Source organism: Rhinichthys klamathensis, unplaced genomic scaffold (assembly GCF_029890125.1).
Source record: "Rhinichthys klamathensis goyatoka isolate OS25496 unplaced genomic scaffold, OSU_Roscu_1.1 h1tg000145l_1, whole genome shotgun sequence".
In the NCBI taxonomy this organism is placed as follows: domain Eukaryota; kingdom Metazoa; phylum Chordata; class Actinopteri; order Cypriniformes; family Leuciscidae; genus Rhinichthys; species Rhinichthys klamathensis.
Window position 1 is genome coordinate 263,309 of NW_026606680.1, and position 19,909 is coordinate 283,217.

At 37.8% G+C, this 19,909-nt stretch overlaps 1 protein-coding gene across 1 annotated transcript in view; it reads right to left on the reverse strand.

Annotated features, from left to right (window-relative positions):
• dhx15 (DEAH (Asp-Glu-Ala-His) box helicase 15) overlaps positions 1-19,909 on the reverse strand; it is a 62,744-nt gene that overhangs the window by 23,709 nt on the left and 19,126 nt on the right. The window contains exons 3-6 of the mRNA XM_056257826.1: positions 18,412-18,605; positions 18,080-18,239; positions 15,692-15,910; positions 3,422-3,589 (exon numbers count right to left, since the gene is read on the reverse strand). Coding sequence (XP_056113801.1) covers positions 3,422-3,589; positions 15,692-15,910; positions 18,080-18,239; positions 18,412-18,605 — 741 coding nt within the window. The remainder of the gene's footprint in view (positions 1-3,421; positions 3,590-15,691; positions 15,911-18,079; positions 18,240-18,411; positions 18,606-19,909) is intronic.

Consider the following 19,909-nt stretch of genomic DNA (forward strand, 5'->3'; position numbering starts at 1 on the left):
AACAGGGGGGGTTTTTCACACTATGAAAATAGAGCACATCTAGTGTCAGCAAATTTAAAAGCACTTGTTAAGTGGTCATATTCCCTATATTTACTGTAAACAACAGCTATTTTTGGTTAGTAACAGCCAAGTGGTTGTTAAGTAACGTGATAACTTAGCACCCATGCTTCGGAGATTAATCGATGAATTGATTGTTAGGGGTGTGACGAGACGCTTATCTCACGAGACGAGACTAGACACGAGATTGGGTTCACGAGAACGAGACGAGACGAGATTTTTGCACAATTTTTCAGAAATCCTCAATGACAAAATTCATGGCTGGAAAAATAGTATGCAGGTGCATTTTTCAATGTTTTAACTAATAATCTTCTAATGCATGTCATTTCAGGTCTACTTTATGAGTATGAATTATCAAATGCATTGAAAGAAAACAATATTCAAGCACTGTAAAAGGTTTTTATTGACTGGCTTTTCTCCTGTATAATTTCACATTAGTCTCTTCAGACCTTACTGTACATTTAAGAGCTTTCAGAACTTCTGATTGAGGCTGTGTGTGACCTCCTAACTGAACTCCTTTTAACACACATTTAACAGAGAAATAAAAACCGTATAAATAACAAAAATAAATAACTGTTTTCTCTTAGTCTTATTAAGTGCAAACAATAAGTGCGAGTGCAACCATAATCAAAGTTAGCACACAGACTCTTTATAATTGTTGTGAAATTGCGGTTTTATTTTGCACCGGCAGTTATAGGGTTAATGCGGTGAGTTCGGAAAAGGCCGAGAGAAACGAGGCTGGTGTGTTTGTCTCTACAGTTGTTCTTGCGTTCCGATTATAAGTTCAGAAACGGAGCCTCCCTTGTCTGTTGTCCTTTGTACGTTACAGTGCTCTCTCAATATTCGCAGTGCCAACAGAGACCATAGCCGCAAATAAACAGTCCAGAGATGGGTATTGGGAGACGGATTATTTTATGTATGCAGCCTAATTTGTGCGCAATGCACATCAGGGAGCTTGTGTTTTACTTTCACTTACAAATTCGTGACCGCGCGTATAGGGAGCAGCGGTGCTGAGCGCGCATTCTACAAGATAAGACATTTACCAGACGTTTAGTCTGTTGCGCAACGAATCCTCCGCCATCGTCATGCGATCAGTGAACTGTGATTCGTGCTGCACTGATTGCAACGGCAACTCGTGCTGGATGAGCAGAGCAGACTTTTGCATTAGTTTATAATGGTTTTTATTTTTTTATAAAAACAACAAAACGATAGTTTAGGCGAATGTGAGTGTAGCGGTGGAATATTAATGGGGATATCGCGAGACAGCTTTTTCACTCGACGAGAAATCTCGTCATATTTAGTCTCGCGAGATCTCGTGGCACGAGATCTCGTCACACCCCTATTGATTGTTAATTTAAACAATGACCGATTATGGGAAATTATGTAAATAGACATCCCTAAAAGGAACAACAAAATTACTAAAACTAACTAAATCAGAAAAGATAAATATTTCCAAATATTAGTACAAAAAACTATAATATTATCTCTATAATACTGAAACACTGGTTGGTTAAAAAACATTGCGCTGAAATAAACTTGTATGGACAAAGTAATTGCATGGGAAGGTTCTTAATCTATTTTTGGAGTTCATGAAAAGTAGCTGGAAGGGAAACATTGTGTTACTTTTTTTGTTAGTCTGAGCTTTTGACTAAAAATATGACATATATTATTTTTTTTCTAAATCTATAAATAGCAACAAATCAAATAAAAATGTCATGAAATTTTTTTATTATTATTATTTTTTAAATGGAACAGTTTCCGACCAAGCAGTTCTCTTTTCTCAACATTATTTTGCATCACAAGGGTTCCTGCATATTCACATTCACAGCCCCTGTGAATCCATGTTCACTTTAATTTTCTTCTGAACAGTGCAGGCATACAGCGGCGGCTGTTTGAACTTCTGAAGCAGCTTATGCCCTGGCTTACGAGTAATCAAACCTCGGAGAAACCCAGAGCCTCTTTAAACATGGAAGTGGTCAGGGGAGAGATGAAATGACACAATGCCCTAGTGGAGAGGAATGGACGAGGCAGATACTTGATATCTGAAGCAGGCGGATACTGATGCCGTTCGGTACATCAAAAAGCAAACCAGGCATGTAGCGAAGACTTCGTTAAGGCTACAAATACAGCCATCAAGTTGAAGGAACAAGAATGAGGAAATTTGCAGATCAGTGAACGTTTGCGTTCGCTCATTAGGACATCAGTAATCTTTGCCAGCAATAATGACAAGCGGATCGGTTTCTGTAGGGGAAGCTGGGGCGATGACTCATTAATCAACTCCTCATCAGATGTTCAGCTAAATGTTTGCAAACTCATAGCTGATGATCAGTTATGATATTCTGTCAGATCGTTGGCCAGTCACGCAGACGTCCAGGTGCTTTTCATACTGTAATCGTCAGGGTTGTTTGAGAGAAGTGAAATGGGAATAGAGAAAACAAAAGGACGATTGTGTCTGCACGACCTCCTGCTAAGAGTAAAGGATGACGGATGATGAAACGCTTTACAGTGGATGAGCTCTGATAAAACATCTACAGTGAATCTCATTCTATCAAAGACAACATGCCAAAAATGGAGAAATGGCAAGTCAGGCGACAGACGGGAAGCAAAACAGGAGGGAGTGAAGGCAAACGGTCCAAAACAGACTATAGAAAAAAATATGATTACTGCTCTAACACTTTTTCAAATGATGGAAGGATGAGTAAATTTCCTTTCCAAAATTTGAGGAAAAAAATCATATGCTGAAAAAACAGCATATGTTATGAGTCATTGCTTCACCAAAGCTAAAGATGGAAGGGGAGAAAAAAGAAAAACCTAATTTCCACCATTCCTTGCTCCTCATTCTTCACTCTAAAGACAAACTTGAGTCATTCTCTCATCCTCTACTTTTTAAAATGGATTAAAAAGGCTACTATGGCTGTGCCAATACACATATCGATATTTTGATTGTTTGATACAATATTCCACTGACAAAAGTGAAAGGGATGCTTGACCCAAAAATGTCTATCATTTACCTTCCTTACGTTCATACAAATCAATTCGAATTTTGTTCACTACTTTTATCATTTCTTGTACTTTTTAAAAATAGACATTCAATGCATGGGGAAAAATTCTGAGAATCTTGAAAATATCTTCATTGTGTTTCAAAGACTGGTGTAATTAATTTTTGTTTAGTCATTTTTTTCATTTTTAGGTAAACCATCCCTTTCACGTTTGTCTTTGAGATATTTTGATTCTTTGATGCAATGTTTCAAAGGAAACCACAGAGGTACTAAATGCAATACCTTTCATGAAAATGCTGTTTGCAGCAGTTCAAAACACACTCTAGTTCCATGTATGTATCGTGATGCGTGGCGGGGATGTTTACCTTCCTGCCGATGGCGCCGCTTGGTTTGCGTGGTGGAGGCGGCTCAAAGATCCTCTGCTGCTGCTGTGGTGGCAGCGTGGAGTAGAGCGGGATGATTTTGATGTCACCAACATCAGGCCCGAGATCGTCAATCTCTCGTTTGATCCGTTTGCAGGCTTCATCGATTTCCTAGAATGTAAACAGACGGACGTTAAAGGCCGCAGACTGAGAATCAGGTGCAAAATTAACACCAAGTGCCAAAAGACAGACATTTTTGGTAAGTCAATTCAATAGAATTACTACACATTAGGAACAATATGTGCCTCTACATTGAAAAAAAAATGTTCACTCAGAAATTGCTAGTAAATTGTTAACAAATATTGAAAGAAAATGCAGGTAACATTTAATGAAACAAATTGTAGAAGTAGAAAGATTTTTTTTTTTACATTTTACAGATAAGTTTATATATATTTTTTAAACTCCAAAAACACATGCAATATACTGCAGTTTGCAGCTGAAATGAACACTATAGTGGCAGGAAAACACCAACAACTTATTCCTTTTCACACAAATTATGATTATAGGTACAGAATATGGATTAATAAAGACTTATTCTAGCATTGGTCCTTGCACAATACTATGTTATGACCTCAAACGGTGATTAATGTGTAAACTAATACATTTTGACTCACTGGACACTTTGAAAGTGGCATGAAACATGCAATTAAGCAGCAACGTAATATTTTGCAGATTATTTTTTCCAAAGAGCCTGGGTGATTTTATTATGAGAGGTTAGTCTAGGATGGCTTGTATTTTCCATCCAGAAAATGGCTAGTTTTTTTTTTTTCTTCTTCTTCTTCTTCTTCTTCAATTGGACCCAAAAGCCACCAAACAAAAACATTGTAACAAAACCACAATGTTCCCCTATGACAGGGGTTCTCAAAGTCTACATTCAAAGGTCCAAATCTGAATTTTCATCAATGTCAAAGGTCCGGAACTATTGGTTATTACAAAACTTATTTTTAAAACATGCATAACAAGTCAACACTCATTTTATGAAAAAAATAAGGTGCCTTTTGCATTCAGAATACATTAATAACAAGTGCAAAAGTGGCAAACCAATTAATTTAATTGTCAGTATTTTTCTCAACAAAATGTTAAATGTTCATTAGTCAGTAGTTTTGCTGTTTGTGCCTCTGTATTTTGTGGTTATTGCTGTTCAAAATATCTGTGTTTTGTTACATAATGTCGTTTGACATTTCCATTCTTCACAACTCCAACTGTCTCGTTACAAATCAAACAGAATGGCTTTGTGCTGGATTGGGGCAAAATGAACGCATACCTCTCTGTCCAGTCATCTTTGAAAACTCTATTGTCTTTGTCAACTTTTCTTTTCCTGGACAATGACATCCTCCACACCCATTCAAACGCTTACTGTGGTGAAGTGCCGCGTCGCGCCCGCTTTCGTCAAAAGTCATACGCTCACTGGATGTCATGGCAACTAAATCACGGAATGAAACTTTAAATATCTCGCCTTCGCTTTAATTTCGGACCGTTTCAAAAAAGACATAAAAAACGAAACAAATGATTTTAACATGCGTTTATCAAAGTAGGAAATCCACACTTGTAATCCCTTACACACAATTAGTTCTCTTGAAATACGAAATGGAGGCGGGTCCAGATTGAATTCCCTCCGGGTCCGGACCGGAGTCCGTACTTTGAGAAGTACTGCCCTAGGATTTTGTGACTGGTTCAGTTTCCCTGGGATTAGACCATATTTTGAAGGATGTTTCAAGTATTTTTGTCCATACAGCAAATGTCACTGGAGTTTAATGTTGCCATTGTATGGAAAATATATTTTGTTACACATAAAAAGTCAGTCATACAGATTAATGAATGAGTAAATGATGACAATTGTCATTTTTAGTGAACGGTCCTTTAAAAAAAAAACATGGAGAATAGGGCGTTTTGACAAACAGTAATGATTTGTGTAATCTGCCCTCTATGTCCAACTCATATCAACTGATTCTGGATCAGCTACCCACTAATCTCCACCTTAGCTTCTTTTACAAACATCATTAACTGCTGAATCAATTCCCCAATGCTGGAAAAACACCAGAATCACTGAGGCTTGGGTGGTTTAGTTGCGGTACACTTGACATGCCAGTTGTGTCGACCGAGTGAGAAAAGGAAAGCTGGAGTGCATAAGATTCCTATGGCTGCGCCATCAACAGCGGCAGCCACAAGGGTGTGTGTACACTCACACGCAAGCTTTATTATTCCAGATGGCAATGTAGTAGGGCTAATGTGAGATGAGAAAGCTGCAATGATGCATAAGCAGGAGCAAATCACAACAGATCAGTTAAGTGATGCTGAACGTCCCAAAAATCGTGGGCTTGAGATCTAGAAATACATGACAGTCGTCACAGCAAATTAGAGATAGCACTGATCCAACCAGCTCAAATCTGTTTTGAAAAAAGTACATACTGAAGCACAAACCATTCAAAAGCTACACATTTTACAAGAATGTGTCAAAGTTAATCTAGACCACTATTACTAAATGCCTTCTCTCACGAGTCAGAGAAAATATTCACTATTCACAAATGAAGAATGCTCAGCATTTACTAAAAAGCTGTCTCTTCATGCATGAGCACATTATGCTCATCACAAGTGGAACGGACCTACTGATTTCAAAGTCACAGCTTATGCAGTACTGCCATCCTCAGGCCAAAGTGAGCATTGCGACTTAAACAGGAAAGAGATCAACGATAAACAGTCAAGCAATGATCTCTACAAAAACTTCAGGCTGTTACAATAAAGCATTTATCGATATCAAGACATGCACTGTGACATCAAAAGGCCCTTAACATCTCAGAGACATTTTACTTGAAACTCTTTCATTGCGTATCTAAGCAGCCATGGCCGATCATTTGTCCATAAAAGCATTAAAGCTCGTAAGTGCGCTGATATCCCAGGCATGGTAGTCCACACACGCTATGCACTGCTCCCTGGGGTACAATATGCGCAGAAAATGGCGCCGGTGGCCATGTGCATCTTAATCAAAGCTCTGCCACAACAGTGCAGGACAAGGCAAATCTGAATGGATTGATCAAATTAGCCAAAGTATTAATAGTCCATCAGCCCTTGGGAAGCGGCAGCTGTCAGGAGGACTGCTATCCGTGCTGCCAAGGCGCCGGGGAGAGAGGGACACGCGGCTGTGCCAATGCAGAAGAGCCTGCACCTGGAGCAAGGCGCCAAAATCCAGATCCCTCGCTTCTCACAGCGGGCATGATACAATGCTGGAGGAAAATATTTTAAATGGACCCTTTAATCTACATGCTGCAGATGCAAATTAGCTGGCACAGATCTAAAGGAGAAAACTAATCTTAATCAGTGGTAATTTAGACCTGATTTGAACGAGCAAAGTTGAACAAATAACTGCAACTGTTTTTTGTTTTTTCTTCTCTTTTTGAGAAATTGTGTGGTTTAAAAATAATTGCTATTTGCAAGTTTGCGAAAAGCCAAGAGTCAAGTCATTTGTTTCTTCTGAAGTTTCATTGCATTAACGGGAAAGATAAAGAACCTTTTCATCCCCTAAAACGGAGTGGACAAACTAAAATGAGGCGCCTTAAAGGGATAGTTTAGCCAAAAATGACAATTATCCCATGATTTACTCATCCTCAAGCCATCCTAAGTGTATATGACTTTCTTCTTTCACACGAACACAGTCGACGTTACATTAAAAAATATCATTGCTCTGGTAGTGAATGGAGGTCCTGATTTTAAAGTCCAAAAAAAGTGCATCCATCCATCATAAAAGTAATCCATACGGCTCCAGGGGTTTAATAAAGGCCTTCTGAAGCGAATCGATGCGTTTGTGTAAGAAAAATATCCATATTTATAACTTTATAAAACAAAAATAACTAGCTTCTGACAGACAGCCGTATGCATTGATTTATTGTGAAAGTGACGTCTGACCTGACACATGACGTATTGATGAACGTGGCAGCGCAGAAGTCTATAATTAGAAGTCTATAACGAGACATTTTAAAGAGAAATGTTGGAGGAGCTTGAATTTGTTGCCCAGAACTATTTGTTTGAACTGCGAGAGGCGTCAAAGCTTACGCTACTACATCCTGCATCATACATCGCATCAGGGGTTACTCTTTTGGCGTACTTACATAGGCCTTCTGCCAGAAGCTAGTTATTTTAGTTTATATAGTCTTAAATATGGATATTTTTCAAACACAAACCCATTGCTTTGCTCCAGAAGGCATTTATTATCCCCCTGGAGTCATATGGATTACTTTTATGATGGATGCACTTTTTTGGATAGCCATTATACTACCATACCATTATAAAGCTTGGAAGAGCAATGATATATATTTTTTTAATGTAACTCCGATTGTGTTTGTCTAAAAGAAGAATGTCATATACACCTAGGATGGCTTGAGGGTGAGTAAATCATGGAATAATTTTCATTTTTGGATGAACTATCCCTATAATTGATCTAAAGGAGCAAACTGAGCTACTGTGTGACCAGCCTAAAATAACATATTCTTGGCCTAAATTTTAGCATACTCAATCATTTTTTTAAATGGGTGAAATATAATAGCCAACTCCACTACTGTGATCATTAGTCTCATCACATGCTTAAGATGGGAAATGCTTAGGCACAGCACCCTTTCAACTGCCCATGCCCATTTGAAGTGAGTTAACCTAATTAAAAACACATTAACAAGCCACCAAAGCGAATAAATACCTGCAACGCTAGATATGAAATTCTTTTCTGTTCTTTGCTTAGGGGTAAAAAGTAGTTTGAAATACCTTTGCAGCTATATACTGTTAGAAAACATCCTGACACCACCCACATGCAAGAAGAGGCATTTAGACGAAGGTGTGAATATGTGCTGCATGCTTTACTCTCAATGACAAAAAGGCAGTAAGAAAACAGCAGTTAAGAACAAGAAAGCATCTGATTATAGCAATGTGTCTAGTAAGTCACATTTCATTTATTTGTAGCAGTTCTCCGGTGTGTTCGTGTTTTTAACTGGAACAATAGCGCAAGTTTGGGACAGGACTAGGCATGTGCCGGTATCAAATTTTCATGCTGCGATTAATTGATTGAGCTTTTATCACGGTATACGGTATTATCACGATATTTTAATTGCACAAGAGAAACAGATGGATTGGGGGTATCTAAAAAAAACTTGCATCACAATGTGTAATTGTGATTGTCAAAACATTAATTTTATTTTTTAGTGACAACATGTTACAATGTTTACATGGTACAGTTACTGAGGCTACTGTTTGTATTATTGCTTAACACAATTTTCACGATTTCAATTAAATTCTTGGATTTAATTTCAATCTTGATTCAATATTGACTCATTTGGATAAATATTAGGTAGGCTACAGTAGATAGCCTGCATTTAAATTTTTCTCAAGAAAAAATATCTCACATAATGCTGTAAACATACAGAGAGAAATTAAATATAATGCATACAATATAAATATAATAATAATATAAATATAAAAAGGTAATTTGCCGTAATTTTCATTATAATAACAATTATATAATGACAAGTAAACATATATTAAAATATGTAATATAGTGCACATATTTAGCTAAATACTCCTCTCTATAGCTATTTTCTTATAGTCAACTAACATTAAATGGCTTTCCTGAGGTAAATGTAACGTTCTGTGACATAATTGTTCTCCTGCAGTTTTATTGACCTCTTTCCGTGGTTGAAAAACACTGATTGATCGAAAGTACGTACCTTTCGGTGGGTTGTACTGTATCTTTAATAAAAAATAACAGATGATCGGTTTACTTGAACTGAGGCGCGCGATCTGTCACGTCACATTTACAAGCAGCAAAACAGTATTTATTGTCTGAATTTCGTTATAAAATGGACAGAACCTGAGAGCTGATGTTTTTTTCATATCAAAAGTAACCTGCTCTGTCTAGTCTGTCGGTGTCAGTGTCCTCTTTGCTCCGCGATTTTTCTCTGCGTGAGAAAATGGATGTGTGGCGCGAGACCGTGTGAAAGTGTCAATTGCGTGAGTCTCAAGCTGAATGCGTGAGAGTTGGCAGCCATGCGGGGGATAAATAGTCGGCAGCGTTCCTCCTTCCGCCGTGCTTCTCCACGTGAGGATTGTTTACATTAGACTAGAGTGCGCTAGGCTTGGGCGGTAATACGGTAATATCGTATACCGCGGGATCTAAAAATAGCAACGGTATCAGTTTCAATATCGTCATACCGTCATAAAAAAAATCCAATGCACTTATATAGGAGACAAGGATTAAATATTAAATATAATTTATTTAATGGCTAAAAATGCTTATGTGTGGTTGTCATCACGTGACAGTGTGGAGGAGAAAGAGTGGGGGAGAGAGGGGGAAAGATGGCAAGTTGCGCACCGAGTGACCTGGTCTCGAAGAAGAACACGACTTCTGCAGTTTGGCAGGGATGGGCATTTCAAGCAAAAATAATATTTGAAGATCGCCTGGTATTATTTGATTATTATTCGAAAATCGCACCCCTCCACCATATGCACACACACATGCATGTAGGCTACACAGCTATACAGCGGAGCGGTGTGACACTTAAATAGGCTATAAGTAAAAAAAAAAAACGTATTTCTTTTCATATTTATGTTTAATAATATAATGTTGTTATTTTTTTATTTCATCTATGTTGATTATATGAAAAGGAAACTGCATGAGATGAATAAGATAGGATGATAAGATGCCCAATATCGGAAAACATTTGGAATGGGTCAGACATGATTTTTGACCACTTATTACATTTTGTTTTCAATTCAATTCAATTCAAATTTATTTGTATAGCGCTTTTCACAATACATATTGTTTCAAAGCAGCTTTACAGAAAGTGCATTTCAGAAATGTACATAGAAGAATATAGTTAGTTAATCATCATGTATTAATTTAGGGCATAACATTTCGCCGGCGTCGAGTCGTCTCATCGCAGGTGTTGGGGCATCTGAAGTCTCCGTGAGAGGCTTTCGTTTTGTAGAAAGCCTTTCTTTAAAGTGAATTTCGTTTTGTATAAATTGTATCTTAATTTTAATCAATGTTTCATCAACGAATTGCCTGGAGTAATAAATAAAAGCATATTTATTAGACAATATAAGCCGGACACGGAGGCACCGGCGCGTGAACTGGAGCGCGTCTCCTAAAAAAACGAAACTCAGCGTATAAGATAGATGCCTTAAATATCTGAGAAGTGTATATATATAGTAAGCTTGAAATGTCTACTTTTAAACAAAACAATTAAAAACTAAAAGAAATGGGCTGCTCTCTGTGTAGGCTAATTCATATGAAGTGTGCATTTCTCTCTATGCGCGTTCACTACTGCGAAGATGAGAGTCTGCATCGTAAACTTTATCTGTGCAGCCACTGACATAGAAAGTTTTTCATTAATAAACAATTCAAATGTTTCATGCATTATAATTACTTTTGCCGGTTCTTTGTGGCAAGCTTTATGCGTGCTTTGAGATGCAGAATAGGCAATATATTACGAAAACGCTCATTATGGTTTAGCATTCTCTCCTATATATATTTAAGTAATTTAATCAATATAAATATGTGATTAGACTAATGGCTTAAATCAACTACTACTAGTCAACTAGAAAAAAAAACCTTTAGTCGTGCACGGGCAGCCCTACTTCACATGTTTTCTAACCAGCATGTCACTGCGGGCGTTCTGAGCGCGCGAGGCTGAGTGGACTGAGCACGCGGCGCGGGATCTTCAGAAATGCGCTCTCTGCTCTGGAGGAAATATTACCACTCCGCTCGCATGCTCTGGTGTGAGACAATGTGCATCTTCTCCTGTTGTCTGAGAGTTGATTGACAGCTTTTAGATGCATTATTGGCATCGCCACCCTCTGGTTGAACGTGTCACCACCGCATCAGAACGGAAAACATGGGGATTTTTTTTAGACAATAATCCCACAACCTATTCCATATTCTATAATAAAATCAAATATTCGAAAATTGTGACTCATCCCTGCTCAAACCAACAGTTTGGTGATGCCTTCTGAGCCTTATGTCATAATTTTGAATTATCACGCGGTAATACCGTATACCGCGGTAAAATAGGGAGGAGGTTTGACGGTATCAAAATTTGGATACCGCCCAAGCCTAGAGTGCGCACTGCATGCACACAGTGCTTATACATGTGATGTGGGGATTGTTTACATCAAAGTGCGCACGTGTTTTGCGCAGCATACGCATTGTTTTTTTAAGCGGTTGATGGAAAATAAGCTGATGCGCGTTCTAAAAATCTAAATTCGGATCTATTATTTTTCACGGTATTTCGAAGTCCCCGCGATAACAATATCGTGCATATTCATTACCGCGATTTATCGCATTACCGAATACCGGCACATGTCTAGACAGGACAATGGCAGATGGGCAAGTGTTTGGAACAATTTTTTTAATTACAATTGAAACCCCTAACAATGCAGAAAACACATACTTAAACATCACGTATGCAAACACGGAATTGATCTGTTCATGATGAAGATGAGCTCCTGGTGTCCGCTGACATTCTGGACTTGATAATGATTAGTTCACTGCAAAGAGAACAATCCTGCGCATCAATAAGTCTCCACTCAATTATCATCCAATGGTGGTGGAGACACTCCAACTGCAACTTACTTCATTCATTCTGCAACGAGCCAGCGATCAATCTCCCACCTGCAAATGAAAACGGATGTACACGACCAGACCCACTGGAGAAACTAATGACGGGAGTCTGCCGTTAATAAATAGGGTGTCAAATTATCTGATTAGGTGGATGGTGCGAAGAAGTGACTTTTCTTTGAAAAGGGAAGTGAGAGACATAAATGAAGGAAGTACAATGTTCAGTTATTTGACAAGTCAGACTCAATGTGGCATAAAAGATGTTCATTTGCCGGGCATGTTTTGCGAACGCGGTTTTAAATCTTCTGAATTATTGGATTAATTGCATAATTTATTGGTCTTCTCATTATCTTTATGTAAAGCATCTAAGGACATTAAGTTAATTTGTCTTTGAGCCTTGCAAAAGAGAACAAATATGCAGGGAATGCTGGTGATTCTCCATCTGTGACCGTATTTATCATTTGGGTGGGTCCCTGACCCTCCACTGCGCTCAGGTGAGCACTGGTTGCAGGAGACGTAAAATAATAAATGGCTTAATTTCAGGGCTGAATCTAGGTCATTCTCTGCCATCTCTCACAGGCTTGTGCCTTTGCGCCAAGGCCAGCTGTGTTCATGGCCATTATCAATCTAAGCATTGATCTCTTCTGCACTATTTAACTGTTCTGTGCGAGGCAGCTTGAAAAATGTCACAAATGACAAATGTGGCTCATAATGAGCATCTTGAATGTGAAGTCAAAGCCACACACAGCCAAAACAACAGGAAGCACCCACAATTGGGTTTTATTGTTTTCTTCTACGATATTTGTATTTTCTTTTAATGCTTCATAAATTCCGTGCGACTAAATTACTTTGGAGCGGCAGATAGTTACTTGATGACAACGCTGATTACAAACACAAACAATCCAGAGCTGTGACATCAATCGCAGCAGACAAACAAATATAATTAAATAATTTTATTTGCAAGCAACAATTAAAGTTTAGGGAAAATACATGACTATCCCTATCTGAGAGCTGTATGGTTCATTGTTGTTCAAAATCAGTAACTAGTAGCAGACTAGCAGTATTATTTTAGTACGCTATTATTTATATTATAAGATAAGGTTTCGAATAAACCTTAATTTTTATATACTTGAATTGTAATTCTTGTTTGAGTATTAGGTTACACTATTTTAAGGTGATGTAGTTACATTTTACTTATAAGTACTGAGTTATATTAATTAACTACATGCACTTACTATAGAGTTAAGGTTAGGGTTACGGTTAGTTACTTGTAATTATGCATAATTTACTGTAAATGCTATAGTGAGTACATGTAACGTGTAACTACGTCACCTTAAAATAAAATGTTAGAGTATTTTTTTGTCGTTTATTTTTATTCGTTTTTTAGCTTTGATTCAAATCCATTTCTCGTAATTTTTGTACTTGAACGTAAACTTATTTCAGTTAGGTTCCAAGGCAACCTTTCTAATTTTCTATTTTTTTTTCTCTAAGAATTAATTTGAATTTTATTATTTCATTATTTTTTTATTTAGTTTTTTTATTTCATCTCTACATCAATTGATAAAATATTTTTAATATGTTTACTTAACCGTAAAACTTAACACCGGCAGCTAGATTGATTTCCCCCCTCAAAAAATATATAAAGCTAGCCTGGTTCTACCAGACTCTCGTACATTTCATTTGTACAGAGAGTCTGGCCTCGCTCCATTGAGAAACGTTTACTTCCTTGTAGGCGGGTTCTCTGTTAAAGTTCAAAACTATTGGATCTGCCCAGAGTCACTCAGGATCTGCCATAACCAATCGCTAACGTGTGGTCGTGACGTATGTCATGCGCCGAAACCCGGCTGGAAACAAGTCCGAATTCCATATTCATAAATCTAAATATCTAAATGCTGAACCTCTCTTTCTTATATTTGTGAAAGAATTTTAAAAATACCTCTTTTCAATTCAGTTGTCTGAGAACAAAAAAAGTCTTAAAAACATTATCTGTTTGTAATTATTTTCCTTTTTTCAGTGTCATGTAATTCTCTTAACTTGTTAATGTTTATTTTATATTATCCCCCTACCGTTTTATTTTTGTTTTGTTTTTTATTATTATTATTTTTTGTTTGTTTTTGTATTATGTTTTCTGTTATTACTTGTGTATTGTTTTAAACAATAAAAAAACAAGTCCGAATGATCAGAGGATTATGTTTAGAATAAGATGTCTGTCAACGAGAGCTGCATGTTTTGTTCATCGAATTTAAGAGTTCAAGGAACAATTCTAAATTCTAAATGTATATTTGACTCTAAGGACAGTGATGTATTCAGTCAACTGTCGAAGCTGGGTGTAATCATTAACAATACGCCGCTGCGGTCGTTTCGGATCTGCCGCAAATGCTGTACAGTGACCATCGTGCACGCCGAGCTGCCCAGCACCAACTCCTAACCTTTCTGCCTCCCTCACTTGGTCCTCCATTAGTGCAACAAGAGGAGACGACAACAACTATCGGCTTTGCATCTCTATCATTCGCCTTAGCTAACTCATTCACCACTAGCGGAGTGAGCTGGAAAATTAAACTTTTCCCGAACGCCGTCGGGAGGAGGGCCACAACATCATGGCCACCAACAACACTTAGCAAACATTGATCTTGCTCCGGCTTTAACTTCTGTATATTTGGCAGTTTTGCAACAACGGACCGAATAGATTTTCTCACGTCTTTCTCCGCTGCCGTTACTGAACTCCAACTCAAACTGACGCGCTACATCAACGTCATCGTTCTCAGCCACTCCCTCTATTCGCTGATTGGTCCTACAAAAATTTGATTTCTGGAATCCTAAGAATATACAGCAGTCCCAGACGTAGTACTGAAGGAAAATGAAATTGAGCGGAAGTGCGTAGGAGGGCGGAGCCAGGCTAATATAAAGCATCACTATACTAGGATAAAATTATAATAACATAATATAACATAATATTATATATAATAGGATATTAAAGGGTTGGGAATCGTAAGAAATTTTAAGATTCGCTTTTACATTTCGCTTTGACACCAAATATTCCAGTCACCTTGTCAGTCAGCTCCTCACTCTCAAGATGAATGAAACCTGACTCCTGTTGCTAATCTGTGCAGCAACTCTCGTTTGGCTCACGATTTATTAAGCAGACATGTTCAGTTTAATAGTGTCTGTTCTCTAACTGACCTAAATGATTTTATATTAAAAAAAAAAATCAAATCGACAGTGTGCCGCGGTGTGCAAGAGATGTAACCGGTGTTGCTTCTGAACACAGGTAACACCGACTATCATAGCAAGCCTAGTTCCGGTGTGAAGTTTTTGTCATTTAGGAATAAGATTCGCATGGGTGTTTGAATCGAGATCGTTTAAAGATTAATCGTGCAGCTCTACTGTCTCTCAACGTATACGAGTAGCGTGATGCCAGTGCATTCATTACTATTTTAATACTTATGAGGTGAGACGTCGCTATTACAGGATAAGCTCCCAGCACTTCAACCAAAAATATCAACCATTTCAAGGACAACAAACCTTTTCAAACCTTGAAAACATAACGGTTAAAATCAAGCGTTTACCACTCTGCATGAACCATTTAAACAAATCCACCAGGACATCAGTAACATTACCTCCTGTCCAGTAAGGAAGAGCAGTACATCTCCCTCATCTTCCTCACACATGTGTATCTGGATGACAGTGCGAATGGCCGCTTCCAAGTAGTCTCTCTCCGGCTCGGGCGTGTAAAAGATCTCCACGGGATGCGTCCGGCCGGGAATGGTGAGCAAGGGGCAGTTGTCAAAATAAACCTGGAACTTTCCAGCGTCCAGAGTGGCGCTCATTACGATGACCTGGGGAGGAGAAAATGGACTCAATTGGCTTTTGAAAGGACACCATTTCACACAGCACTTGCCGCTACTCTTTGCCCGTGTCTACAGCGAGCACATATCGTTCTCTCTGGGGACATTATGATTCTAATGGAGGAAAAAACACAGAGCCATTTTGAGGTCCACCCGGCACCTTTCCACATCATGACGCGCTATAATTGCTCTTAAAGCATATTAAACTTTAAAGCTGGATGGGGACACTAGGCCGAGGGATCACTTGGAGTCACCTAGACCTTATTTAACAGTCTCTGAACACATGTATAACCTTTGATTTGTTCCTGACAACAAGTAGTCATTACCCATCTGCTTTATGAGAATCGGTCCAGCACATTTCAGCCATAAAACTCCCTGCGTTTCTGCTCTCCTTGGGCTGATGGCTTTCAAATGGGCTGACCCAGCAGCAGTCGCTTTACCTCCACTAAAGCGACTGGCTGTACATTTCTGAGTGGAATGGCCACGTTTGTCTTCAAACAAACAGCCACACAGCTGTCAGGTGTGTGAACGGCATCATCGGCAACAGTCCGATGAAGAATATACAGAGAGACAGACGCTCACAGAATGATTTGATTTGTTAAGAGGACGATTTCTCCTGGCTCAGCTTGATTCCGCTTCAAAACTGAAGCTTTTCTCTCACACTGAATGCACGTTTATATAACAGATTATTAAATGAAAATGATCCCATGATTTACTCACCCTCAAACCATCCTAGGAGTATATGACTATCTTCTTTCTGACGAACAATCGGAGTTACATAAATATCATTGCTATTCCAATCTTTATAATGGTAGTCAATGGCGGTCCTGATTTTGAAGTCCAAAAAAAGTGTATCCATCCATCATAAAAGTATCATACAAGTAATCCATACGACTCCAGGGGGTTAATAAAGGCCTTCTGAAGCGAATCGGTGCGGTTTTAAAACTTTAAAAACTAAAATAACTAGCTTCCGGCAAACAGCATTTATTAACCCACTGGAGTCGTGTGGAGAACTTTTATGATGGATGGATGCACTTTTTTCGGCTTCAAAATCTTGTCCTCCATTCACTGCCATTATAAAGCTTGAAAGAGCCAGGAATTTTTTTTATACATCTCAGATTGTATTCGTCTGGAATAAGGCTGTCACTTTTGTGAAAAAAATCCTGTTCGATTTTTGAGACGTAAGTGTTAATTGAATCGATTTTCCATGTCTAAAGACGTTTCCATTTTCATCACCACATATAGGCAAATCCACGGACAACTAACAGGCATTAGGACGAACGTAAAGAGGGCGCTTGAGCCAGCAATATTTCTGATGATTTATTGGCGTGAAGTTTCGTGCACAATGACAAACAGGAGCGCAACATTCAGAGATTGAAATTAACACCCTCCAACTCGCCAAATGCGGATAAAAATGAACTTTGAACGGTAACTGTCAAATCACGAGACAATCTGGCGTGTTTCTATGTTTACTCACTTTCTTAGCTGGGGAAGTTCGTGTAAGCCAAATCTGCGCGGATTTAGTGCAAATACTCAACTTGTGAGTCCCCATGATATATTAAATACAGTGTATAGCGCAGAATCTGCGCATTTCTGGCTTACTTGAACACACACGTCACTGAGCAACAAATAACGGTGCGCTTGTTCACTTGCATTGAAGTAATAGCAAATATTAAAAAAGCATTTGGTTAACAGAAAAGACATTGTTATTTTCCGACATCCTACATGTTCTGTGCACTGTATTGATCTGTCCACCTAAAACACATTTTTGGTATATTTTGGTATTGGTATTTTTGGTCCGAACGATTGTGCAATCGATTTTCTAACGTAAAGTGACAGCCCTAGTCTGGAAGAAGAAAGTCATATACACCTACGATGGCTTGAGGGCGAGTAAATCATGGGGTAATTCATTTTTGGGTGAACTATCGATTTAATATTACTCAATACTCATTTGTATTTACAACAGTGTAACAAGGGCACCTTGAAGTGTAATCACCTGTAATCGATTATTAAGATGCATTTAGAAAATACTATATAGACGGGATGAATTTCTATTTCATGTCAAATTTAATATTCTTCCCTACATGTCCCCCACTTTATATGCAATTAAAAAAAAAAACCACAAGGTGGTGCAAATACATGATCAGCAGCATCACATACCTTAAGGTCGGACCGCTGACGGACCACTTCTTTGAGGACGCCCATCAGAATATCTGTGGCTAATGTGCGCTCGTGAGCCTCATCGAGAATAATGACACCGTATCGCTCCAGTAAGGGGTCGTTCATAGCCTCACGGAGTAACATACCATCAGTCATATATCTGTAGACAGAAGACATGTTTTTAATCTCTCTTCATCATCTCAGGTGTCACCAAAATAGACCAAATGTATTTTTCTTTTATCAAAATGTACCCAACTACTATAAACTTCCACTATCTTGAAAAATCATGTACACATTATTTGATGTCTAAAACTTTGTTTTCTATAACTTACTTCAGTATGGTCTTTGCAGAGCTACAGTCCTCAAATCTGATTGAGTACCCAACCTCCTGTCCCAGCATGACGTCCATTTCATCTGCCACTCTCTGAGCCACACTCATGGCTGCCACCCTACGTGGCTGCGTACAAGCCACGCCACGCTTCGGCCCAGGGAGGGACCTCACCATGTCCACACACCACTGAGGGATCTGAAAAAGAGGACGCGTTTCATTATTATGCTCTACTGGGTTTCTCAGTTCTTTAAACCAAATGAATGAGTACATTTGGTCCCAGTCTCAGATTCCCTCTTGGCAAGGTTGTGAAAAAGGGTACCGCAGATTTAGTAGTATCACTAATATGACTACAATAATAATTATTATTACTGTTATTCAAAATATTAAGTTACAACATTAAATCAATAAAGAAATATTACTATTGCACTATAAAATAAAATCTGAAAAAAAAATAGAAATATAATTATTACTAATTATAATTACTATTATTTAAAATATTTTGTTTAAATAGCAGAAACTAACAAATCAATAATTAAATATAGTACTGTAAAATATAAATTATTTATAACTAAATTATTATTACCATTCAAAAACATTTATTCAAATTATAAAAATTAAAACAAATCAATAAAGAAATATAGTAATAGTGTATGGTGAATTAAAAACCCTAATTATTACTACTAATATAATAAAAATAATAATAATAAACATAATATAATAAAATTATTGTAATATAATTTTATAATAACAAATTTTAGATTTTACAGAACAACCGTAAGATTACAATACTAATATTTATGGTCATCCAAATTTCTTTGCTTTCAAACAAAAAAAACATTGATTTTGTTTTGGAGAAAAGTGAAGGGAGATCTTTAAGCTTCTCTTTTGTTGACAACCGATTTATAAATGATTCTCATTACAAATTTGGGAAGATGCAGGGCTCGACAGTGTGAGTGTTTCACTCACATTTGTGACTAAAATAGATGTGTGCAAACTGTAAAATGTATTTTAGGGGAAAGAGTGCGACTAAAATGTCTAAGTCCCTGTACCAAATAGCACACTTCATTCACACTTTCGGTCTTGTGGACATACAATGGCTGCCGCGTGTCCGTTAAGTCCATGAGACCGGAGGGTGACCCATTTGTCATTTTCTTATCTCTTATTTCTTATTTGTCAAGATCTTAAATGGTATAACAAACATCTTAATTGTCACTTTAAGAGTTCTTTAATTTGTAAAATAGAAAACAGCGATACAGCCTAATGTGATTATTAAACTTAAAATATAAAGTTCAGCTTCAAAAATAATGGATGAAGAATGGCAGAATGCGATTAATGAAAGTGCACATTCATTCTCTGACAGCAGATGGCAGCCGTTACACTGGTAACTCTAAACAAAGCAGCTGCGCTACTTTCTGCTTCTGAACAGTATTTAAATGTTTCAAACAGCCATTCAGATGCATGTATAAATCCAAATATTTAATACTTAAAGACTTAATAGA